We start from the raw sequence: 26,987 nt of genomic DNA, 5'->3' as shown, positions 1-26,987 counted from the left end.
TTCTCTAAAGGCAAGCTGACAGTTTGACTCTAGAAATGTTGTCCATGATCAGTCCAAGAAACTGAAATCCCTCCAATCGGGCACACCTTTCACCTAGCTTAGCCTACCAAGCGCTAAGCCTGGGAAAACGGCTAGCCTGGCTGCCTTTTGATAAATGTCTTTGGCTTTTTACCACCAGTAGGATTGTTTTTATAGCAGATAGCTTCATTTCATCCACAAGGTGAGGGCTGGCCACAGTTTCTAATTTATTAGGCAAATTTATTATTTCCTACAACCACAAAAGCATGTGGTGCTGAGCCTAAACCACAGGTTGTCTCGCAGATGTCCCGTCTTGGTCTGGTAAAACGTTTTTTTGGACAATGAAAGAGAATTTGGTGGAAAACAACATTAATTTCAAAAGCTTAAAAGCCGTGACATACACTTGCAGCCCCAAACACAGCATCCTCTTTGAAAATGGCAGTGTTGGCTTCCAGTCGGTTCAGGTTAGCACCAAAGCTAGCTAACGTCTTCCCAACAGCAGCGCTATCTCGTACTTTTTGTTAGTGAGTATTACAGCAGTTTTCTGAACTGTTGCCTTCACGTAATATTTTCTATTAAGGTAAACTGACAGTTTGTGTTTATAAATATTATTCATGACAAGAAACTGAAATCCCACTATGGAGGTTTTCACCTAGCTTAGCCTAGGAGGCGCTAAACCTGGAGAAAATGGCTAACCTGGCTGTCTTTAAGTATTTGGCTTTTTACCATCAGCAGGATTGTTTTTAAAGCAGATAGCTTAGTTTTATCCAGCAGGTGAGGGTTGACCACAGTTTCTGATTTACTAGGCTAATTTATTATTTCCTACAACCACAAAAGCAAGCAGCGCTGAGCCTAAACTGCGAGCTGTCTCGCTGGCATCTCGCCTTGGTTTGGGAAAACGTTTTTTTGGGTCAGTGCCAGAAAGTTTGGTGGGAAACAGCACAAATTGTTTCTTAAATTTTTGGCAGGGTTGCATTCCCATCAGTTCAGATTAGGATTAAGGCTACCTTGTAGTATTTAACATGCTGCCAAAAAAAAAAGAAAATCTGTTTTGTGCATCATCTGACCATATAACCTTTCTCCACATGTTTACTCTAACGCCTACATATGACAAACCTCAAACAGCATGTTTTAAGGCTTTCTGTCAATAAACTCGTCTTCTACCTAAAGTACAGATCTATGGAGTGGGTTTTAAAGTCAATTTACTCTAAACTCTATAGCAGATTACTTCATGTAATTTCCACCCAAGCTTTTCATTTTAGCTTTGCAATTCTTTTTCAGTGAGTCAGCTTAAAGTGAAAGAATATGCTGTGAAATAGTTCATGCAGAATGAATGGCATTCATTCTCCAACATACACAAGCACAAACACACACACACACACACACACACACACACCCCCCCGCACACACACACACACACACACACACACACACACACACACACACACACACACACACACACACACACACACACACACACACACACACACACAAAGGCTCTTGGTGTGCTTCCTATCTGCTCTGCCACAATGCACCCAGTGTAGCTTAACAGTACAGTCACCCAGGACGTTAAAAAGCTGTAAAAGTGACTCACCAGAACCCTTTATTCTTTACATGTCTGATTATATTAATGTCTCCGGCAACACATTTTAAAACAGGATGGAGCTGCCTGAATCTGCAGTAGCATTGAATTAAGAAGTGACTGTGAAGTCAGCTGTTACCTTGGTGATGTAGTAGACACACTGCTGAAAGGCCAGCAAGATGACTTCCTCCAGGACGGCCATCGTCTCCTCGCTGGCTGAACGAATGCAGGACAGGCGAAGCTCCAAAATTGCTGAAAAAGCACGTTGACGAGAATTTCCATATTTGAGTTTAACATATGAAACATTAGCTAACTGCATCAGCAATGCCACCGACCTAAGTTCTCCACTTCTTTGCTTTCATCATCTTCCCAGTCTCCGTCCTCCCTCTGCTGCTCCTCCTTACGGTTTCTCCACTCCAGAATAAGAGGCAACTGATGTTGAATGAACTGCAGCAGCTCCAGGGCGTTGGCCATCCACACCACCAGGGGGCGCAAACCCGAAATTACATCATGTAGGCTGCGCACTTCGTGGTTTGAACCTTCACTGCAAGACAAAAACAAAACATTCTGAAGAGTCCTTGATGAAATGGCAGGACGAAGGGATACTGGAAATAAAAAGGTAGAGCTTACTCTTCAGGATAAGCAGCAGCTAGCTTCGTAGTGCAATCCTGCATGAGGCAAAGAGATAAACTGCAGTGAGTGTTTTTATGTCATGGTACGTTTTACTCATATTTATTTCCTCCGCTGAAAGCATTAACCGATAAAACAACTTTAAAATAGTGAGTCACAAAGTTATTCTCATGCCTTGAGCTTCTAATCCACGAACTAAAAGCAGAAAAGAACGACACAACCTCAAAGTCACTGAGACGTGGCTGTCCCCAAAACTGAAAGGGTTAACAAGCAGAATGTCAGTCAGAGGAACTGCAGAGATCCACAGCTCAGGTAGAAAAGTACACTGACAGAGCAGGTTTTATTTGTTTCCCCACAAATCTAGAAAAGTGACAAGAAAAAAACAAGTCAGTGTTGAAAGAAAGCCATAACAAATCATGTTTGCAGTTTCCGTAGTCATGATGTGGACACAGCAAATGTGTGGTGGTCAAAGTGCTTGGCTTTGACCACCACACCTGGTGAAAAAAAAACTTGAAATCAAAACAAAAAAATTAAAATGATTAAAAGTCAAAATGACAAGAAAAAAAGTCAAAATGTTGAGAAAAAGTCTAAATAAAGAGAAAAGTCAAAATTATGAGAAAAAGGGTCAAAAAAGTTAAAATGACAAGAAAAAGATTGAAGTGACAAGAAAAAAAATAATAGATCATAAAAAAGGTCAAAATGATGAGGAAAAATGATTGAGATGATAAAAAAGTCAAAATGACAAAAAAAAGCTAGAATGATTTGGAAAAAAAGGTGAACTGATGAGAAAAACTAACAAAAGACAAGGAGAAAAGTCAAAATGAGAACAAAAAGTCAAAATAATGAGGAAAACAGTCAAAATGATGAGGAAAAAGTAAATAAATAAATAAAACCAGTGCAACATCTATGCACCAATATGCAACAAATCTGCATTACCTATATTCAGCTGCTCACCCAGATGTGCATCATGACAGCCTCAGGTGACCTGCCCTCGGTGGGACACATCCTTAAGGATTTCAGCCAAGAGTAATCCAGCAAGTAGGAACTCAAGAGTTGGCCGAATGATTCACAGTGAGATGATAATTGCTGAGAAACAAGCTGCGATGCTGCAACTGCAGTTTTTCTGCTGCGTTTGCAATGATCACATCACCAAGACACAGCATGTTTGATGAAGAAGAGATTGTTTAAAACCAGACGGAGCTTCTTTTTTATTTTCTACAATCTGCCTCTTGGCAAAGATCCTCATAACTTTGCCAAACAAAAATGTAGGCACTGTGGCCATAGTCTGTGTGAAAATGTTGGGGAAAACCAATGCACATAAAAAACAATCAGCTTCACAAAGTTTATATGGCAGTAACAGCCAACCCAAACACGCTCTGAAATTTAACGCGTCTCTTGGTTTCCAACCTCTCTAACCACAAACTCACCCACGTGGCACTCTGGACTTCACTCGCGCTCAGCAGCAGGAGCCTCCGTAGGTCTGAAGTGTGAAGGTAAGCCGTGGCATACTGGAGACACAGGCTCAGCAGAAAGGAGACAGTCAGTGGGGCTCCGTCAGTGATAATGCTGGTGCCGTCCATAGCAAAGATCTCCTTGACAACGCGATCTTCGTCCTCAATCCTGTAGCTCAAAGTCAGGATGTGCCCTCTGGGTGACGTTAGAAAGGGAGGGCCTTTGTTGGGAGACCGCTTGCAGGCAGAACCTCGGAAGTCCGTGCAGTTCGGGATGCAGTTGATACAGTGGATCATTGCTGTACTGTGGATGGTTGCCGCCGCGGGAGGGCTGAGACACATTATCCACGGAGCAGCAGACAACGTTGGTTCAGGAGAGGCATCACTTTCTTCCTGTAGTTGAGGAACAGAAAAGAAGTATGACGTCTCCTGAGTTGTTGTTCTTTTAGTTCTGCGGCGAACAACCAGATTCATTCGGCCGTCTTCGTCAAAGACCATCTCACCTTGTTCACTGAAGGTAGGGGATCCCTGAAAAGAAACAGGTAATGCTTTCCCAGTCCGATGATGTCACCGGAGCTCAGCTGCACGTTGTCTTTCACAGCTTTGCCGTTCCTGGACACGGCGGCGTCTTTGCAAGGGGAGAGCGTGATGGGGCTGCCGACGCCTTGGCGGTGGAGGGAGCAGTGGCTCGGAAGGATGTCGTCAGCAAAGAGGACGACGTCCACACTCGGCTTGTCTTCGCACTCACCGCGTCGGCCGATAAGAATGTGTGGTGCAGCTAGTAAGTAGATGATAAAGTCCTGAGAAGAGAGATTAACGGTCAGTCACAGAAGTTTTTTATCTGTACAGAGCATCTCTGAAGAACCACTTCTGAACACGGCACTCTCGTACATGTTTGCTTAGTGATTCCCATAACAGGAACCAAACACCTAATCTTGCACCTCGATTGGACATTTATGGCCTTTTTGGGGAGGTAAAGCAAACTAAAACATGTTTGTCACAACTAAAGAGACATGTACGTTTATATACTTAGTATTGACAGGATTTTGTTTTTTTTTTTGGCTAAAGATAAAATCGGATTCCCAATAAAATTCAAGTCATCCCCTACTGAGAAAAATCTACAAAAGAACCTAGAACAACTTTGGGTTGTGCATTGGGACAATGATTAAAAGGACATCAGCAAGTTCACTTATAAATGGTAGAAAAAAATATTTTGGAGTGATGTAATCACTGTTTGTCTTTATGTCAGACATGATTTAACTGAATTAAAACAATTCATTTTCAAAGAAGAGCATGAAGCAGAAAGTTTGATGTGGACTAGGATGGACTTCACCATCAAAGCTAAACTGGAAAATGTGTTTTAACTTTGAATAGTTCTTATAATTCGAACTCCAAACTGCTTTTAACAGAATGTCTCCTTAAATAAAGTGAGCACTGATCATAGTGATTATAATGCGATAATTGTGTCACTCTTTGTGATCCTTTCAGATTAAACCAGCTGAGCTGAAACTGGCAAAGCAGCTGCATAATCGCGTTCCTCAGGAGTAGCTTACTGTACAGGGCCTTCTGGGAAACTGACGCACAATTAAAATCTACTTATTCTAGTTGATACATAAGTGTGTGTGAGTGCATGGGTGTCAGTCTTTGCATGTAGTTTTGTACTTATCCACAGTTAGAGAAGCCCTGGTAACCAGACAGGAAGCAGATTCAGGATCGTCTCTTTCTGTTTCCTGATCCGTGCTCTGACTCTCAACTCTTTTGCTGACCTTTGCACAGCTGCTGGCTCCGTCACTGTCGCTTCACTCAACCAGCATAATTCTTTTTGTGTGTTTCTCTGATAAATGGATATAAATGCTTCTGTATCTAGCAAGGTTCACAAAAGTTGCTTTCCTGCAGTCAGTAAGCTGAAGTGGCAGACTTCAACTTAAACGTACTGACAAGCAGTAACTGGTTTTGCTTTGCATAAATGACAGCTCCAGTTTTCCTGGCTGGCTTTGTCGAATGACAAAGCCAGCTTTGATGAGGGGAAAAGTATTAAATGTTGGACGAAGTCAGTGCAACTTTAGATAGCAGCAGAAATTAGGACTTAAATTTAAGTTGAGCTCCACCCTTTTTATATAAATGGTCATATTGTAAGCACGTAGCTGCCATCTAGTGGTCAGATAGCGAACTACATCTTTTTGTAATTTTGCAATACTAAGCTATATTTGAATTATTGTAATTAATGGATTTTACAGACTCTTTTAAACCTTTTTTTCATTATTTCAATTTAAAAAAAAGACTAAGACCCAAAAAGTTATTTAACTACTATCATGCACACTTATTTCACAACAATGTCACTAGTTTGAATTTATACTCATTGAATGTGTTATATTCCGATTAATAATTCCTACCAAATTTGGTGTTTGCATAACAAAAATATATTTTACATATATTTATATATTTTCTTCTTTAAATAACTTCAGGAAGTAAGAGGTTTAGTGGCACAAGACTCAAGATTTGAAGTCTGAATCTTAATCCATGGGACAATCTTTACTTCATGTAACCTGAGGGGAAACAACCTGCAAAGCCTTAGCAGTTTGTTTATTTTTGAGCAGATAAAATAAAATAAAATTTAAAAAACTAAATAAAAAAAAATATTCAAAGATTTGTTGTGGCCTCCAGGTGCTTTAGTAATTTTGTCCCTCGTTAATAAAAGTTTGGACTCCACTATGCTAAGTAATCAACACCTCTGATTAGCAAACACAAAAGTATTCACTTTTGAAGCTAGAGACCAGCAAAGTCTGTTAACTTCAATGGTCTTCATTTAGTAGAAATCCAAATTCTCTTGGAAAAAAACTCAAAAAATAAAAAAACCTAATATTTTTTAATGGTTTAAAGGTTTATTCATGAACCTTTAAACCACAACCATGTTTGCATGCTCCACGCTGCAAGATATTCTTTTGTTTACACAAGTAAACACGCTCACATCAGTTTCACTGTCGGTCTGGTGGCACAAAGACAACGCCACAGAAATTAGGCTTTACAGTAAAACTACATAAAATGCCAGGGTTAAAACACCCACATCCCCCATGGGTGTGACGTAGGGTTATAATAGTTTTAGGTTTTTAATTACAGTTGAGTTTTATTTTGTTGTTACTCTTGTTTGACTAATTCAGTCAGTTTCAATGAGCTTTTCGAGTGTTAAGTAGCTCAAAACTTTTTCTAGTTGCAGTTTGTTTTTTTCATAACTTCTAGGTGCAAAATTCAAACAGGGTCAAAGTAATGTGTTGTGATTATGTAAGCATAGATTGACTAATGAAGATTCAACCAAATATGCCATTTTCAGAAAATGTATTTCATTTTAGTTGAACATCCAAACTGACTCTGGTGTTTTTTCCCAACTTTTGCTGTCGTCATTTTACAGACTAGCATAAACGTTTGTATGTAAATAGTACGGAGCACCATAATTTGCCCACAGCTGACGTAAACTGCTTGTGTAGGGGGAAAAATATCAATTTTCCATCTTTCTGAAAGGCTAATAAAGAGATTCATAAACACAAAACAACGGATATTACATCTATAATTTTAGTACATTTTACTTTTATAAACACATGATATACTTACAGTTAGTTATAGTTTTTCTCTATTAATTACCATTTGCATTTATTTCAGTTAATAACAATGTTTTCCTCAATATTTCCGTTAGTTTCAGGTAACTGTAATAGCCGTGGTTTGACGGCCACATGCCTCCCCCCCCCGTGTTGCTGAGCTGTGATTGGCCACGTACCTGCGTGAGGCTCCAGCCCTGCAGCAGCAGCAGGTACGGGCAGTCGTGTGGAGGGTGAATGGAGTACTGTGTGGTGTTATCGTCGCTGCTTTCCGTCTCCTCCCTCTCCGACTCCTCTCCCTCGCGCTCGCCCCTCGGCCTCGGCGGACAGAGGTTCTCTGTCTTAGACGCCGTCCCGCCATCCCCCTTGAAGGGCGCCTCCACGCTGCAAATGTCAATCAGTCGGGGGCCATTTTCCAGGGACTCCCGGCTGTGGACTGAAGAGTGGCCGAGGCTCTCGCGAAGACTCTTGGCTCGCGCGTCGCGTTTCCCGTCGCTTTTGTCCCCGCCGTCCAACAGATCCATCTCACTTTTGCTCCTCCAGAGCTTCTGACTGCGACCCAGAGTCCTCTCCACAAGAGAGGAGGTGACCCTGGATCGGCTCTTCTGCAGCTTCCGGGCCTGGGCATTGATACCTGATGTGGGCGGAAGTAAATAACTCTGAACCTGAACCTTTAGAGCCACATAAAGACAGTTACAAAGACAGCCTTCTATCATTTTAAGGAGAACATTTTAAGGATTAAAGTTCTAATGCTCAAGGAAGATATAGAGAAACTCATCCATGCGTTTATATTTAGTCAAATTGATTACTGCAGCAGTGTCTTTACGGGTCTCCCTAAAAATATCAGACAGCTGCAGCTGATTCAGAATGATGGTGGTCCTGGAGGGAAGATAGAGAACATCACACCAGTCCTGAAGTTCCTACACTGGCTCCTTGTAGCTCAGAGAATAGACTTTAAAATACTGTTGCTAGTTTATAAATCACTGAACAGCTTAGCACCACAATACATTAAAGATCTGCTGTTGTTGTATCAAAAAATTGGAACAAACTTCCAGAAAACTGCAAAACAGCTGAAACACGGAATTCCTTTAAATCAAAGCTAAAAACCCACTTGTCTAGGGTTGATTTGAAACATGATTAATGGAATATTGACCAACATATTTGAATTTTACTGATGATTTTGACAAATGACACTCAAAGAAATTTACCGTTTTCTCAATCAGTGACTGATTTTTTTGTTGTGCGTGTTTTTATGATGTAAAGCGTCTCAAACTGCCTTTTTGCTGTAATGTGCTGTACAAATAAACTTGATTGATTGATTGAAAACGATGAGCGAATTGGACCGCATCATGAGGCGAAAGGTCGATGGAATGCGATGACAGAGCAACGCCCATATTTTCCTGCGGCAAGGTGAGGGGGTGTTGCTGCCAGAGTCAACAAGAAGAAGCCCCACTCAGGAAGCAGACCTCAGTGGAAACAGAGGCAGCGCTCATGGAAATTAAAGGGAAAAAAAAAAAAGTTCAGCTCCGCAGCAGGGAACCACAACCCCTAACCCCAACCTATCCACACGCGGACACTGACTGAGCGCCGTATCACATACGTGCGCCGTTCATAAAAGCAAAACACAAAACCGGACACACACTTTGATGTGAACACAGCTGTGTAAACCCAGGAGCCTCCGCTAGAAATGACTGACACAAAAACATCAGCAAATCAACCCAGCACCTTGACGGTACCATCTGTGGAAACTTCCGGGTGTTTTTCAGTCGTGCCACATGATCCCTACTTATCTGTGGAGCCAGTGTTTCTGCAATGTTTTTATTTGTTTTATGTTGCTTTTTTTATTTCTAACAATAAAGCATTACACAGAGAGGGTGTGACGCTGGTGGGAAAACAAAAAACGGCCATTAAATCGCCATGCATCTGCAAAACCCATTAGGCTGTTACTAAAAATTTATTGTCATGAAAGAATCAAATCCAGCCATGAGTCTGAAATTCAAAAGAATGAAAGCAAGACTGCCAGGCTTTGGCCGGTTTTCTCAGGAAAACCCAAACGCTTCACTGTGAGAACCGGTGTTGACATTATGAATGTTTTGTGCTCTCATTTGTTGTTGTTTTTATCATTATTGAATTATTGTGTCACATCACGTGACTTGTCTAATTGAAGACACTCGTGTACAATAAAGGGTGTGTCCTTCAAACAAAGGGGGAACAACACGAAAGCCAAACCGAGTGAGTCTCATGGTGTCACGTTGAACGCTGTGCCCGAAAAGTGATTCTGCTAACAGGTTATGGGCCCAGGATCAATGAAGAAACGAGTGAATGTCCCAACAGACGGTGAACATCTGTTGTGTAAGTAAACAAGGGAAATGAACAGAAGAGAAAAAGACATGGCACACAGCCGCTGGTCAAGACTTCTCTTTGATGGAGACGAGAAAAATTACGAACTATGGGAAACAAAGTTTTTAGGACATCTTCGATTGCAAGGGCTGAAACAGACAATTTTGACAAGCCCCTCCGATGATGACGATGAAGAGGAAGACGCGAAGAAAAACGCTGAGGCTTATGCAGAGCTCATTCAGTTTTTGGATGACAAGAGTCTATCACTTATCATGCATGACGCGGCAGACGATGGACGTGCGGCGCTTGGAATCCTGCGGGCCCATTACGCCGGTAAAGGAAAGCCCAGAGTGATTAACCTGTATACTGAGCTGACGTCACTGCAGAAATCACCCTGTGAGTCGGTTACCGAGTACATCATCAGAGCTGAGACAGCGATCACCGCTTTAAGAAGTGCAGGTGAGGAGCTGAGCGACGGACTTCTGATCGCCATGGTCCTGAAAGGACTTCCAGAGACATTTAGGCCATTTGCTATTTATATCACTCAAAGCGAAGATGGTGCTACGTTGACTTTTGCAGAGTTTAAGACTAAACTCAGAAGTTTTGAGGACATTGAAAATATGCGTGCCACAGTATCTGAGGACAATGTGATGAAAGCTAAAACACATTCTGGTACGAAGTGGGCACCAAGAAGTGCAAATGATCTTGGAGCAGGAAGTTCTGAGATCGTGTGCTTTAAATGTGGGACGAAAGGCCACATAAGCAGAACCTGCCAGCGGAAGCAGTGGTGCAGTTACTGTAAGAATAACAATCACAGCAACGCAACCTGCAGACGGAGAAAACAACGGGACAACGCACGGAAAGTAGCCGAAGAGACGGGCGGCGACAAAGAGTTTGCTTTCCGGGTGAGCGACGCTGACATGCGAGTGGACGACATCAAGAGGAGAGGTCTGATGGTGGACGCTGGTGCGACGTCGCACATAATCACCGACATCAAGAAGTTTCGGAAGCTTGATGAAAGTTTCCAGGCCGAGACGCACTGCGTGGAATTGGCTGATGGATCCAGGTGTTTTGGGGTTGCTAAGCAACGAGGAGACGCGGAAGTGTTTTTGATTGACAGGAGAGGTCGACGTCTTAAAACGGTGCTGAGGAACGCATTATACATCCCTTCATATCCGCAAGACATCTTCTCAGTGAAAGCTGCAACATCCAGCGGAGCAACGGTGATCTTCAAAGAAGGAAAGAACGTTCTTCTCAGAGACGATACCAAGTTCCCCATTCACGTATGTAACAAATTGTATTACTTACAAATGATGGACAGTGAATGTGGTGATCAGTGTAAAAAATGTTATGACTTACAAAGTTGGCATGAGATTCTTGGACATTGCAATTACAGAGATGTACTGAAGCTAGAAAATGTTGTTCATGGCATGGAAATTAAAGGGAGAGGTGAACCAATGCCATATTGCGAAGTCTGCACAAAAGGAAAATTTGTTCAAACTAGGAACAGGGAGCCAGATGCAAGAGCTAAAGGACCACTAGCAATGGTCCACACAGATTTAGCAGGACCTATAGACCCAATATCCAAAGTTGGTCACAGATATGCATTATCCTTCACAGATGATTATTCCAGTGCAGTCTTTGTATACTTTTTGAAAAACAAGAGTGACACAGTACAAGCTACTGAAAAGTTTATTGCCGACATGGCTCCACATGGAAAGATTAAATGTATGAGGTCAGACAATGGTACTGAATTCACAGGAAAAGAGTATCAGGCATTACTGAGCAGAAATGGTATCAGACACGAGACCTCAGCACCATATTCTCCACATCAAAATGGTACGGCAGAACGAAACTGGAGAACTTTATTTGACATGGCTAGATGTATGTTAATCGATGGTGAGTTACCAAGAATGTTATGGCCATATGCAGTTCAGACAGCTGCTGTAGTGCGAAACAGATGTTATAATAATCGCACACAGCAAACGCCTTACTTCATGTTGACAGGCAGACGGCCTAACATTTCTAGGATGCACAAGTTTGGATGCGTTTGTTACACTTACAAACAAGAGAAAGGGAAGCTGGATTCAAGGTGTGAAAAAGGCATTTTTATAGGGTATGACAAGAACAGTCCAGCCTATATGGTCTACTATCCAAACAGCAGGAAAATCCAGAAACACAGGCTTGTGGAATTTGTATCCAGAGAGAAAAATGAGACGGATGTAACTTTGGACGATGATGATATGATTAGAATTAGTCCGAGAGCAACCAAAACTTCAGAAGCTGATCCAGTAAATGTTTCTGACCATAAACTGAGCACAGAGGAACCAATGGCGAGTACCAGTCACACAACAAAACATGAAGAACCTGAGAGGCGATACCCTGTCAGAGAAAAAAGGAAACCAGGTTATTTGGATGACTATGTATGTAGCATTGATGATGAAGAGCAGATAGCCAACATTGATTATTGTTACAGACTGATAAGTGGAGTACCTCAAACCTACAAAGAAGCTGTAACATCTGTGAATGCAAAAGAGTGGGTTACAGCAATGGATGAGGAAATGCAGTCATTAAGGGACAATGTTACTTTTTCCCTGACCAATTTACCTGAGGGTAAAGGTGTAGTGGGGGGTAAATGGGTGTATACAATCAAAAAGAATAGTGATGGATCAGACAAATATAAGGCTAGATATGTTGCTAAAGGATTCAGTCAAAAGAAAGGTATGAACTATGATGAAACCTTTTCACCAACTGCTAGCATGACGAGCATCAGAGTGTTGATGCAAAAGGTGGCACAGGAGAACATGTTTGTTCACCAGATGGATGTAAAGACAGCATATTTACATGCTCCAATCGAATGTGAACTTTATATTGAACAACCAGAGGGCTACAAGAAGGAATCTCAAGAAAATGAAAGACTGGTGTATAAACTGCAAAAATCTCTTTATGGACTTAAACAGTCGGGCAGAAACTGGAACAAAATGTTGCATGACTACCTATGTGAAATCAAGTTTGTTCAAAACCCTGCTGATCATTGTGTTTACACAAAGATCACCGATACTGAAACTGTGTTCATCATTATATGGGTCGATGATTTGATTATTGCTGCCAGTGATATGAATATCCTTAGAGATGTAAAAGAGAAACTTGCATCCAGATTTAGGATGAAGGACTTAGGAAAGTTGACACATTTTCTTGGCATTGACTTTGAGAAAGATGCTGACAGTATTAAAATGTCACAGTCGAAGTATGTGAGGAAAATATTGGAAAAGTTTGACATGCAGAACTGTAAGCCACGAACTATTCCTTGTGAGCAGAAACTCAACTACGCTGATAATGCTGAAGTAATGAGTGATGTCAGAAAATACAGGGAGGCAGTAGGAAGCTTAATCTATTTGTCAACATGTACAAGACCAGATTTAAGCTATGTAGTAAGTAAACTGGCACAGTACTTTGCAAACCCAACCGCAGAGCAGTGGAATACTGTAAAGCATGTTTTCAGGTATCTAAAAGGTACACAAGATAAGGAACTATGTTTTAAAAAGGGTGCCTGTGATAACCTTATATATGCATACAGTGATGCTGATTGGGCAGGTGATGTATCAGATCGAAGAAGTACAACAGGTTACTGTATGAGTCTAAATAAAGATGGTCCGTTAGTCTCATGGAAGACCAAAAGACAGCCTACAGTAGCTCTATCTACATGTGAAGCAGAGTACATGGCATTAGCTGCTACTGTACAGGAATGCTTATACTTGAAACAACTGTTGTTCAACATGGATGGTCTGGATTATTTAGCTAAGATTTATGAAGACAATCAGGGTACCATATCCTTAGCCAAAAATCCTGTATATAGACAAAGATGTAAACATATTGATATTAAATATCATTTTGTCAGATCAGTCGTAAATGAAGGAAAAGTTTTTCTAGAGTACTGTCCAACCAATGAAATGGTTGCAGATGTACTAACTAAACCAGCAACAAAGATTAAGTTAGGGAAGTATGGAATGTTTATGTTTGGTGTATCATGAATGTATTTTGGTTGAAATATTAAGAGTCAGAGGAAGTTACCCAAATGTGAGCAAGTGGGGGTGTTGACATTATGAATGTTTTGTGCTCTCATTTGTTGTTGTTTTTATCATTATTGAATTATTGTGTCACATCACGTGACTTGTCTAATTGAAGACACTCGTGTACAATAAAGGGTGTGTCCTTCAAACAAAGGGGGAACAACACGAAAGCCAAACCGAGTGAGTCTCATGGTGTCACGTTGAACGCTGTGCCCGAAAAGTGATTCTGCTAACAACCGGCTTCGAAGCCGGCGGAGCTTCGTTCGTGTTGCCTGGTGGAGTCAGGATGCGGCAAAGCAATCGGCCCAAAAGGGCCTGCAGTTTTTACCGGCAGTGACGGTGTCCCTCTCCTTCGACGTCTTCTCCTCTATCGAACTTTTCCGCTGGATTTCGAAACGTCTCGCCAAGCCCTCTCTGGGTTTCCATAGCGACTGCAGGAGGAGAGGTTTCTCGTGGTCGCCCACCACCCTGAAGCCCTCCGTCCTCCACTGGTGACTGTCGATGGAGCCGATGGTGTCGCAGAGGACGTAGGAATCGGACTCCTCCTTCCTCAGGCCGTACCTGCATCAGACGGACGCGTTCAAAATAGCTACACTCCTCACAAGACGCGGGAATGAAAAATATCTTCACAGGATTTAAACAGATTTTCCCCCATTTTGTCACGCTTGAATATTTCAGGTCATCAAATGAATCTCACGATCAGACAGAGAGCCTGAATAAATCTGAAGCTTAATTATTTCATTTGTTACTTTCATAATCTTGTAGAGCTCACAATTTGTTGGATATTCTGATAAAAGAAATGAGTCAGAAAATATTATCACTCATTTTCTTTTCCTATCACACTTTTTCCTTCCACTCAACTTTCCATGAATAGACAAATAAATTGTGTTTTCTCTTTTACAACATTCAAAATTTTCTCTAGGCAGCTTCTCAAGGCAGTACTTACTTGTTTTTGGTCCACTTTTTACCATCACACTTTTTCCTTCCACTCAACTTTTTTTTTTCTTTTTTACAATATTCTAACTTTCCTAGACACTGAATTTGGGTTTTTCATTATCTGCAAGACATATTGATCAAAATTATAATACAGGTTGGAAATATCTTACTGTATGTGTAATACATATATGTAATATGTGAGTTTTACTTGAAATCAGTGATAAAAATCCGATATAATATCTGTATCGGCCCCAATATTGAAAATATTTTAGATCGGGTATCGGTGACAATGTGCCTGATCCATAATAATCCATAATCTATTCAATCTAATGCTATCCTTTGTGCTCCAAACGACGCCATGCTTTATTTATTTTACATTACATTTCAAATTCCTAATTGCACTTTTTGAACCTGTTGAAAGAAAGTGTACTGCAGTTTGTTTTTTACAGGCTCGACCGAGTCAATCAACATTTTTTCAGTTTCTGTCTCATTTATTTGGCTGCTCTACTTCTAATTCCTGAACAAATTAAAGTTGTTTTGTTTTTACACGTTTCACCAAGCTAGTGAAGGTGTATTTAAGTGTGCTGTACTAGTGCAAAGTTATCAAATAAATTTGTAATTCAGTTCATTTATATCCGTGTCTTTAAGGAAAACAGACATAAATAGACTCTTAAGTAAATTCTTCAGTAAATTCAGCGCTGTGTTTCTGCATTGGATCAGTTTTAGCCGACACTAAACCTCAGAAATCAATATGTTCTGGTTGAGACGAGGAAAACTATCAAAACTAATATTGATCTCAATCCAGTGTCTCTTCTCCTTGGTCTACCAAGTAAACACATTTAAAATCAAAGTTGTGTAACATCCTAATCTTCTGTGCTTGAAAGAATATTTTGTTGCAGTGGATTTCTGATAAGTTTCCTACTATTTCTGGGTGGAAGAAGTTTATTTTGGAATATATCCCTGTTGACTTTCTGACATGCCTCGTCCTCTCTAAGACTGACAGCTTTGGACGCACTGGAGCATTTATAAATTCTTAGAGTTGGACTATAAAATGATGAAAATATGTGCACCTCCTATCTTTTCTTTTTCTTTTTTTTTGTCCTTTGGGCTGCACTGCTGAGCTTTTGTTTTGTGTTGTATTGTTGTTTTAAGCAAAAAATTAATAAACATGTCTATAAAAAAAACAAAAAAAACCTCAGATATTGGTATCGGATGTGAAAAAAGTGAATCGGTGCGCCTCTAACTGAAACTTCTTGTGTACATAAAACAGTCTTCCTGCATTCCTGGATGTCCCGTAATGACTTTTTGTATCTGGACATTTCAGATGGATAGAAAGTCACCAAACCTACATTAGAAAACAAAAAACAAAAAAAAAAGAAACTGGAGCTTCACAGGAACAGCACTTTACTTCTTGTCCACTCTTGTAAACTACTTTATTACTGAATACCAGTATTATCACCAGCATCAGAAAAGTACAAATCAGGGTATTTTTTAAATGATTGTGTTTTTAGTGTTTCATCTCCTGATACTTGTTGTTGGTCTGTGATTTTATCAGTTGCGCCTCGTTGCTTTTTTTATGACCACTGCGTATTTTTGTGCACCGCTTGCAAATCTGTATTTATCCTAATAATAAAAGCATTTTTTTTTTAGTTTTTATACCAACATTTCCAGTGAAACAGAGACTGCTGAACTTTCCTATCACTCCACCGAGGGAAAAGGAGAGCAGCCAAAACATGAGCTGCTAAATTACACAGATCAAATCGCAATTTTTATCAAATTTTCTATATTTTTTTTGCCCTCATACACAAATAATAACCGGAACCACACTGACACACTGTATAAGAAGTATTATCGATCAGTCATATCAAAACAGAGATAAAACATGCTCGCGTTAGCGTAGCATTTAAAAAAAGGTAGTGGATTTTAAGCTAAACTTCACTTGCTTTGTGTTAGCTAAGTCCTAAATGTTCCTGCCACCAGTCTTTCTCTTTGGTACGGGGTCGTTTGTCCGTCTCGCCTTTAGAGACTGAATCCGGCCGCCATTAATCATCCTGTTGTGCGTCTGAATGAAACCTAAGAATGACAGACAGAGGCGGCCTCAGAGTCTGGGCCATCGCTGGCTGTGTTTCACACAAGTCTGTGGTTTGGACTGGGTCGATCAGAACTCCACTTCATTGTACACACACACACACACACACACACACACACACACACACACGCACACACACACACACACACACACACACACACAGCTTGCTGTGTGCTTCGATTATTATAAACAGAAGCATCTGGTTAGGCGGACCTTAGCTTTAATTCACTAGAACACGCTGACCTTTAAGCAGCCTTAAAATTATGAGACTCTGCTTTTTCTTTTGTGCTTAAGCTAAATTTAAGCTCCATCTTAAATAAATCAGTGTAAGTTTTTTTTTTTTTTTTTTTTTGCCAAGTTTACTCATATTAATTTTGTGCATGGACGCAATTTTAATGATGCATTTGACCTGGTATTTTTCCAAGTTGAAGCATACGAACTCAATTAATGGAAGAAATAAAAAAAAAAAAAGAGGAAGAATTAGAAGCAAAAGCCTGAATTTACTCTGGATTTTTCTCTGCTCTACACAGGCTAAAATACAGTAAATGTTACCCTGATACACACACACATACATATATACATATACATATATATATATATATATATATATATATATATATATATATATATATATATATATATATATTTTTTTTTTTTTTTTTTTTAACTATACACCTGTTTAGAAGAATTAAGATGAGATCTTCCATTTTCATACCAGAAACACTCTCTGCACTGATTCTTTTATCCAATGTTTAAGAAATCCTTGAATCTCCTGTGGCAACTATAAATGATCTATTTATTATTGGGGGGGCAACCAAAGGCTTGGTCTCCAGTGATTGGCAAACACCCGCCCGTCAGCAGGGCTTATCATACGACCTACTGCTCAGTCACACGCTCCGTAAAAAAATGTTTGTAAACAGCATCCTTGTAACAACTTCCTGAAGGCGGAGTTTCAGAAAGAGCAGGAGCTTCTTAAAGAGACAGTGACCCAATTTCAAGGCGTCAAGTCAAATTTCTTTTAAGTTATGTTTGATATATGCAACATTTTTATAACAACTAAAGATAAAATAGTTGATTAATAATGATATAAAATGGCACCATGTGCCTCGAAAATGCATGACGCTGTCACTTTAAATAAACTCTCATCTCCAATGAAAGGAGAATTAAAGGTTTAAAGATCAAAATGAACGCCCATGTAAATTTCTAAACAGTTCTGTCGAGTAAATTCAAAACTTATCTGAATATGCTGAATAAAAGAAAAACATCCCTGAAATCACATCATGTTTTCCCAACCAAAGGTTATTATTTTTACCTGAAACAAGTGAAAATAACAAAAACTGAAATTGAGAAGACATTTTTGTTAACTGAAATAAATATAAATGATAATTAATGGGGGAAAAACTATAACTGTCAGCTGTCTGATTTAGTTGGTCGTTCAACAATAATTGAATACATTTTTTAAATGGCATCTTCTGCTGAGTATTTATTACCTAATCAATCTACGCATAATCACAATACGTTACTTTGACCTGTTTGAATTCTGAACCTAGAAATTATCAAAATATGAAAAAACTAAAACTTCTTCTACAACAACTAAAAACCAAACAGTATTTAACTAATAAAAACTAGCAAACACACTGTAAAAACAAATTAAAACAAAATGAATTAGAGAAACAAAAAGTCACAATGAAAAAAAAAACTAAACTTTTACAGCCCTGTTCAACCAGATCAGCCCAGAAGCAGGTGAAGTTTAGACCAACAGAATGGCTTACTGCTGAGCGCAGATCATATGATTGTGGAGGAATTCCGGCTCTCACTTTTATGTTCTTACAGCAGTTTATTTTTCTGAGTGCATATGGGCTTCACGTGGAGGGGGATCGTAACTCACACCGAGCAGAAACACAAGACCACCCTCCCGCACATGGTGGTGCATGTTCTCACCTATCCAGGGCCTCCTTGACAAGCTCCCCGGCGCTGGAGTGCGTGGTGGCCAGGACGCTCTTGTAGTGAGCCCCTTCACAGATCTCGTTCCCGAAGATCTTCAGGATCCCTGGAGCCGTGATCTGATTGGACAGCTCGGACGGGTCGTCCTCTGGCAGGACTTCTGCGGAGAACACTGCGGATGCGAGACCACACGGGGAAAAGGACATTCATCACTGGGTCTGAGATGTGGTTTAAAGGAAAAAAAAGACTGGTTGGTTTTTTATAAGCGCTGAGGTCACGTTTGCTTGTATGCAGTGGATATGCAACAAAACCAGAGGAGATGATGTAAGACATGTAAAGTATTCCAGTTTTACAAAGTTCAGATGGATGGTTTTGTTTGGGTAAAGTAGAAGATTGAGATGTTCTGAACTCTGTTCCCTTTTCACTTTTTTTTGGCATGTTACCAAAACGATTGTGTTTAATCCCTGTGTATCAGTTTCTACCATTACGAAATAGTTCAAACTCAGTCAGACTGAAGTACGAGTGGTTTTGAACATCAAATTTTAAGTCTTGCCCAGATTCTTCATTGGATTTAGGTCCGGGTTTTGACTGGGCCATTCTAACACAAGAATATGATATTAAGGGTGGGCATTTATCACATCGTTTATCATTTATCGTGATACATTCCTTATCACGATAAGAAATGTGATCTATTGTTGTCGCATTAAATTCAAATTAAAGATGTTTAAACTTTTTCGTTATTTTTCCCTGGTGTTTAATTTATTAAAGTTGGCTAAAAATAGCAAGTGTTTTGAAAGAAAGCGTCCCAAATCCTCTTCTAACACTGACAATAAAATTATACTATTGAGCCCAACAGAATTGGAAAACTTTTATCGAATTAAATATAACAAACATCATATTCCTCTTTAAGTTTTGTATCTACAATGAATAACATCGATCTTCTACAAGCAAAAGACAAAAAATCTGACATTTTTGCGATTATTATCATTATTATTATTATTTAGCTCGCGACTACTGTTGGGGTTTTTAAAATTAGCTCAAGACCTGTAAAGAACCAGACACAAGACCAATCCTTTGCAAAGGGAGAGATCCACAACCTCTAACCCGCTCGGGATCAAAGGTTGGTGAGCTCTGCTCAACTCTGCTTGGGGAATGGGCTTTTATTATGATGACCTTCTTCAGTAGAACAATGCTGAGATAACAGAACAGATGGACCCCTTGAGTAGGAAATTACATCATAGATAAAGAAAGAACCTTATAGAATAACTGGTCAGAGCCAGTTAGGTAACTGAGCATATTTAGATAAAACACTCAAATAAAATGATAAAACAATGATTAGTTTTACCCAACAACTACTTTTGATTCCACGATTTTGGCTCACGAGACATCTCGTAAATGTAAGGGAAATGGGCTAAATACACGAGCACTCTATATATTCCTCTTTTTGTTTATCTAAAATTAAAGCCTGTTGCTGTTATCAATACGAACAATTTCAAAACCTATTAATACATCACGAATATCTTCCACAGTGGAAATATCGGCATCAGAATCTCAAGTAGAAAACAAAACCAAAGTGACCTACTGCTGCTCTTCCTGACTTGGACGGACCGTGACGACAGGAGTCCCGCCGTCAGCGCCATGGAGCCCGATGTAGGCAACGGGTTGCGGTGGAAGACGCCGGAGAGTCGGTTGGTTTGGCGACGGATGCGACTCTTGCTTGGCTGCCTGATGGCCACGCCCTCTGCCGACCTGCAGGTGGAGGAACTGCCGGTGGATACTCCCGACCTGGAGGAAGGAGCGGCAAAGAGACGGAACTGATAGAAGACGGAGGAGGGGCAAGAGTTCAACTTCAACAACAAAACTAAAGTGAAGAACTTTGATAAAATGTCTCGTACGTTTCTCTACCCAGACCTGGTCTCCTTCAGCATGTCTGCCCTCAGCTCTCTATGCACAGCTGAAACAATGAAGTGTTGTTCGGACCTTACCAAGACTCTAAGCTTCTTATAGTTCAAAGGTTCTCTGCAGTTTCCCCACAGTCTCCCCAGACTGGGATTTCACAGCTTCTAATTCTGATTCTCCCAATGGAAAGCCTCTGCTTAGAGACTTTAGTCAGTGATGGCTTGTGAGTATAAGGTTTTAGCTAGCACGTAAAGACTAGGATAGCTTTGGGCTAATAAAATATGTACTTTTTTTTCATTCTTAGATAGTGAGACTTTAGCTTTTCTGCGTATTTTGAGCTCCCTTCACAATGAGATGTTTTAGGGCCTCTTGTCACTTTAAATCCAGATAAGCGGCTGCTGGCCACGCCTCCCCCCCCCCCCCAACTCAACGTTTACAGTCACACGTGAAAATGGCTGCAAAGAGATGCACAATTATACATCGGTACACCTTTGAAAAGCAAAAGTGGACCCTCCTGTACAACCAACAAAAACTCAGCAAGAGGTTTAAGGAAGGATAAGTCAACAACAAAACATTTGTCTTTTCCATCAGCCATTCCATACAGTTGTAACAACAAGCTGATCAACGGTGTTGGAGCTCCGCTTGGATTGCTAGGTGATGGGTTGGCCTTCGCTGGGGTCAGGGCACATCGATTGTGACTCAACGACCCAGAGGTTTTTGAAACGGCTCATTTTTGCAGACACAAAAATTAACATTAACTTGTTGTCAAAACAACAAACAGTTTGGTGGTTTTTAAGTACTTGACCTGTTTTTAGAAGCAGAAGAAACTCAAATAGAAGTACAAAAACATTCAAAATGTGAATTTAGCATATTATGTCCTCTTTTATACGGTGTTTATACCAGTGTCACATTTATAGGTTGCATGGTTGCTACCTGTGTTTCATACAACAATCTAACTCCCTGGGTGTACAGAAGAACAAAAACAACCCACAGTATCACAGATCCTCCATCCTGCTTATCAGTGGACATAAGGTGCTTCCACATATATTGATCATGTGTTTACTTAATTTTGTTCCATGTCTGCAGACCTCTGCAAACTCTCCATGTTCAGATTTAGCAGACAAAATGCTTTTTGCTAGAGTTTAATCCCAAAACAACATATTAGCGTCTGCTGTTGGTGACCCAAAGGTGGCACGCATTCTGCTTAGTGGTAATTGGTTAATTTATTCCCCAAGGAAACAAAACTCTCAGATTACTAATTAGATGTTCCTAGAAACTCTGATCAGCTTATAATCATTGTTAGAGGTTATTGTACCAATGATTATGTGGCTAAAAACTAAATACTTTACATCAGTGGTCCCCAACCCCCGGTCCGTGGACCAATTGGTACCGGCCGCGCAAGAAATAATTAAATATTTCCGTTTTATGTATTATTTGAGTCTGGAGGATCTTTTATTTTGAAAATTCTTTAACCGGATTCTCTCAGTTACTTGCGCGCCAACACTGAGCCCACAAGCAGCAAAATGAGTAAGAAACAGATCAGGTGTCTTTGGAAAGTTTCTTTGCAAAGGGGAAAAGGCCCAGAGAAGAGACAGGAGGATGGATTTATCCCGGACCGGTAGGTGAATCCCACATTAAGCCGCTCTGTGTAACATGCGGCGACCGGCTGCTAATGAGGCAATGAAGCTTCAGACTGCTTCGCCACGTAGAGACCAAGCAGGCTGTGGATATAAGCAACACTTCGGGTGTCATTGTCTCCCATCACTCCCTGATGGGACCGTCTCGTTGCAGAGAAACAAGCTCAGGGCTCCCGTTAGTCATTATCGTGAGTTAAAATTTTCACGAAAGTAAAATGTTCATTTTTGTGGCGCATCTGTATCTTATTTTGAAGGGATATGTAAACGTTACCATAGCGACCAGAGTCAGAGCGTTTGGGCAGTGGTCGACAGGAGATGAGTAGAGCTTATGAGTCTTAAGTCTGGTTTAGATGGCAAGATTTAAGGATTGTCGGCCGATTTTCCAAACCTCTGTGACCACAGAGCTGATAAAAGTACAACAGGTTCGATCGGTTCGTGTTCAGCCACAAGGCAGAAGCAACAAACCACACGAACCGATTCCAGTCACAAACATCGCGATTCCAGAAGAAAATCAACAAAACCCCCAACATAGCATACAGGAATTTAGAATAACCAAACACGGATGACGATGTAGAAGCAATAGTGACAGTTTGTGGACTCATTTTAAGAGATAAAAGACGTAACAAAAAGAAAAGGCGGTGGATAAAAGACAGCGGGAGCAGCCGCTCTATTTGCTGCACTATGATTTGGAGGTGACTATGTTTTTTCATAGTTAACATTTTTAACTGAATAAACATAAACATATATAATAATGACCTTTACATATAATAATAAACATTTTCACATATCATCTCCGATATCCACCGGACTCTCAGTTGCGCGATATGTCAGCTGTTTGGGATTCCCCTCTGTTCTTATGTCACCACGCTTTCTGATTGGCTACCTGTCACATTCAGCAGGTTGTATTCTCGTTCCCAGTCAGGGTAAACCCCACAGGCTGCGATAAAAAGGCCAAGACAACCCAAATTGGGTATATGCAGTATTTAGCGGGAACACCAACATGCAGAACCTTATCTGACGGTGCACGACCCCCGGACCGCAGCAAAATTTTCCAAGTCTTGACCGGTCCGTGGTAATAAAAAGGTTGGGGACCACTGCTTTACAGGACCTTTTCAAGGTGCATCTCGCTCAAAAATATAATCTGAGCGACATACACTTGTTCAGAATCTAATTTTACAATTGCATTTCATGCTAACAAAATCTAACAAATTTCACGTTGTTTATTAAAAATTGTGATTGCTTCTCACCCTTACAGGCCTTAATCATCACTTTTGGGTTTTTGGCACAAAAACACAGGACATCACTGAAAAAAACAAACACTACTAAGGTAGTCAACCTATTATTTTTGTCAGTTTCAATTTCTTTAAAAGAAACATAAGTCTTTTACAACTTTGTAAACGTTGTAAAAGAAATGTAAACATTGTAAGTCCGATATGCATTGGATATCGGAGGATGCAGATATCCTTTGATATCTGCATTGGTTTTGGAAGTGAAAAAAGTAGGTCAGTGCATCCGACTAACCCAGATGAGGACTAGTAGTCTGAAAGCGTAAGATGTGGAGCGATACAATTTGTGGCAATCAAAGTGAGTCCAGGTTGGCATCCAAATCAACAAAAGAATGAATTTATGAGAGAAACATTAAAGATCATAAGGTAAATATCTGTCAGGAAACCTGAGGACTCACCTGTGTAGAGGCTGTGGATGAGAAACATGCTCACAATCTGACTGTTGAAGGGCAAAGTGGGCAGACGTTGTCAAGTGAAGATAAGGGATGACTGAAAGGTGAAACTGAATCCAAACTGAACCAAAACATCTATAAATACCCCCCTAAACTCCTACAAGTTATAAAAACGATTTTGTACATAATCCAAGTTATGTCAGCAAATTATCCAACATTTAGGATGTCTAATTTTCTCCAGTCTTTTATGTTTCTACGCTGAGCTGCTGCCTTCATCGTCTCTCTCTATGTTTTTGTTTTTGTTGTAAAGTAATGAATAAACATGGAAAGGCTTTATTATTGCATATTGCTTCGATTTAGCCGAAGGTCACATACGGGGTTTGACTGTTTTAGAAGCACGAAGGAAAAAGAGGAGAAGTTTGCATCTTCCCTAACTCTCTCCAGCTGTTCTGGCTGGAACAGCTGCCCGCACAGAGCGCTTCCAAGTGGGTCATACTCACTGAGAACCATCACTGCTCTTCCGTCCCAGCCTCACAAACCGTCTCTTTGCGGGGGCTTTGGAGAAACTCGGTGGTCTTGGAGGGAGAGAGTGCAACTCCTCAGCAGAATTTCTCATCTCATTCATTCCCGTCAGGAAGTTTCTTTTCGTTTTCTCTTTATTTTTCGTCTCTTTTCTTTTTTTTTTTCTGAGTGATTCCTCCTCAGCTGAAAACCCCTGCAGATGTGGCTCTGTTATCGCTTCTGCGATGCGGGACGCCGCGCTTCATTCCGGGGATGTTCCCTCCAGGAGAGCCGCGGCGCAGAGCCATCCAGCTGCTGCTGCTGCTCCGGAACAGGCGCCGCTGCTGCAGATGTTTGCCCCGCCCTCAGCCAGCTGTTGGGGCTGCTCAGTCCCGGGGAAAGTGGGTGGTGGGTGGTGGTGGGGGACCTCATAGCATAAAGACTGCAGTGAATCGGAGAGGTCAGAGTTCTGCCTGTTGTGTTGCGGAACAGAATCACTCCGGCGCGGATTCAGACCGACGAGGCAGCCGCTTTCCAGATGTGTCTGCACAAACACGCGTGTTTTATTATTTATTTAGTTGTTGGTGTTGTTGTTGTTGGTCAGCCTGCTTCTGATTTTGCTGTATTGACAGTTCTTTATTGCCCCCAAACTTCACTTCTTTTCGACGGTGGTTTTGAAAATGGGCATGCGCCAGGGGCGGCATCAGAGAGGGGCACCCTCCAAGCACACATGATGCAAGAAATTATTTGTAATTATTCATTTCATGAAAAGGGGTAATGCATATGAATCAACATGAATGCGTCACGTAAATACACAAGAGTTAGACTGTAGCACATTGATGGAATGGATTACCAAAAAAAATACAACTAACCTGTACAACGTAAATGATGTGATTTTTCACCACACGGATAAAAGTAGTGTGATTTACAGTAAACAGTTATCATAAAAATAAAATCTGAGCTGATACACACTTGCATAAAAGCACATCATAAACTCAGGTAAGCTTTTGAAGAAAATCTTAAGATTGAGAAATATAACAAGTAGTAATGAACCCTAAAATGATAAAAGAAGAGCGTTTATCAGCTGATGAAAATCTGAGGGCGTAGTCAAAGCCCAGACATCGATCTCATTAAAATGTAAGTGGGGTAACAAAGATGGAGGAGGAAGGGTTTAGCTATTAATAATAGGAAAACTCACTTTTGTTGAAATCTTTTGTCTAATGAGTAAAACATGGTTATTTTTTGTTGTTAATCTAAAATCACTTTCTTTTCCAGAAAAAAAAAAGATTATGGATGTAAATGTAAACCATTCTTGTAAAGGAGGTAAATATCTAATATCAAGTCCTAATCGGTTTACAAAACATACACATGACTCAAAGAAAACAACAGAGTGGATATACACAGGTCCACCTGTAAAAACGTACATTACAAAATAAACGTTTATTTAAAATGTAAAATAATAATAATGATAGTCTGATTACGCCTTTTCCTCAGAGTACAGAATGTGTGACTTTTGTTTACTTTTTGGTACAGAACATTATGAAAAATGATCAAATTAGGGTTGAGGTGCCATATTTTTAATTCTATAAAAGTGACTGTTGTGGTCAAAGAGTGGCGGTTTTATTCAAAGTGTAGCACACTGCCCCCTGGAGGTCTATCGTGTTATTCCTCCCAGCTGTTCAGCTGATACTCCAACAAACTTCAGGAGTTGCGGAGTTGCTATACAATTTCTGAAGAATTATTTTATAATTTTTTTTTAAGTTTATAATTTGTATTTGATAAGTATTAATGGATTTATTGTCTTGTTTTCCTACACAGAGAACACTAAATGTAACTGCATTTAACTGTAACTGAGCTAACTGTGAATTACTTTTAATATTAGTATGTAGTAATTCTGTCAACCGATTAAAAATGTAATCAGATTGGCTAATCGTGATTAATCACGATTAGCCACTAAGCTTAGCTTTTGTAAGCTTGAAACGTAAACATGTCAAAGTTTTACTCTCAAACTCGTCTCATCTGCTCTTGTATCTCTTCGGGAAGTTATGTGTTGCTTTTTGAGACTTTTAGCCTACTTCATGTCGTCACACTACAGCTTCTATTTAAGTGATTTCTTAATTCCTCAGATTGGCCAGAATTTAGGGCTGCGTGTAGTCTGTTAAGATCAACAACAAAATTAGGTCAGTTCATTAAGTTGTCATATTCTGACGAATTTACTGTGAGCCGCTTTGAAATTGGTCCAACATTAAGTTAATTAAATCTGACCTGATGCTAATATCAGGTAAATTGTGTATTGAAGCTCACACAGCATGATGAAGAACCGAAGGCTCTATGGAGGCGTGTGTGGTTGTTACCGCTGTATCGCCACTAGGTGGTGCACTTTCCTAAAAAAACAGCCGAGCGGTTCCCACGTGGGGATATTTGATTACTGAACGCACAAAGAGGTTTTGTCTCATCAAGCTGGGTTCACATGTGGCCTTGAAGGCAACACATATACACCGAGAAACAACTCTGGATGTGGATTTAGTGAGGAAAACTTTACTGACAAAAGTTCTTTGGCTTTGATTCTTGTGAAAGACTTTCCATTCTGTCACATATTACGGCTTACTGCACCCGTAAATC

The 26,987-nt window shown here is 40.3% G+C and overlaps 1 protein-coding gene across 1 annotated transcript in view; it reads right to left on the bottom strand.

The window, feature by feature from the left end:
* The window catches only part of radil2b (Ras association and DIL domains 2b), a 34,457-nt gene extending 9,540 nt beyond the window's left edge, over window positions 1–24,917 (bottom strand). The window contains exons 1-10 of the mRNA XM_088016405.1: window positions 24,365–24,917; window positions 20,233–20,435; window positions 18,648–18,822; window positions 14,010–14,242; window positions 7,451–7,905; window positions 4,185–4,481; window positions 3,658–4,074; window positions 2,231–2,268; window positions 1,936–2,144; window positions 1,740–1,852 (exon numbers count right to left, since the gene is read on the bottom strand). Of these exons, the coding sequence (XP_087872531.1) occupies window positions 1,740–1,852; window positions 1,936–2,144; window positions 2,231–2,268; window positions 3,658–4,074; window positions 4,185–4,481; window positions 7,451–7,905; window positions 14,010–14,242; window positions 18,648–18,822; window positions 20,233–20,435; window positions 24,365–24,489 (2,265 nt within the window). The 5' untranslated portion in view covers window positions 24,490–24,917. The remainder of the gene's footprint in view (window positions 1–1,739; window positions 1,853–1,935; window positions 2,145–2,230; window positions 2,269–3,657; window positions 4,075–4,184; window positions 4,482–7,450; window positions 7,906–14,009; window positions 14,243–18,647; window positions 18,823–20,232; window positions 20,436–24,364) is intronic.
* Window positions 24,918–26,987: the final 2,070 nt, after the last annotated feature.

The sequence above is a fragment of the Poecilia mexicana genome, unplaced genomic scaffold, assembly GCF_051168715.1.
Source record: "Poecilia mexicana isolate PSO_F unplaced genomic scaffold, ASM5116871v1 scaffold_19, whole genome shotgun sequence".
Lineage (NCBI taxonomy): Eukaryota > Metazoa > Chordata > Actinopteri > Cyprinodontiformes > Poeciliidae > Poecilia > Poecilia mexicana.
The sequence above is the reverse complement of the archived record's forward strand: the minus strand, read 5'-3'. Positions and strand labels throughout refer to the sequence as shown.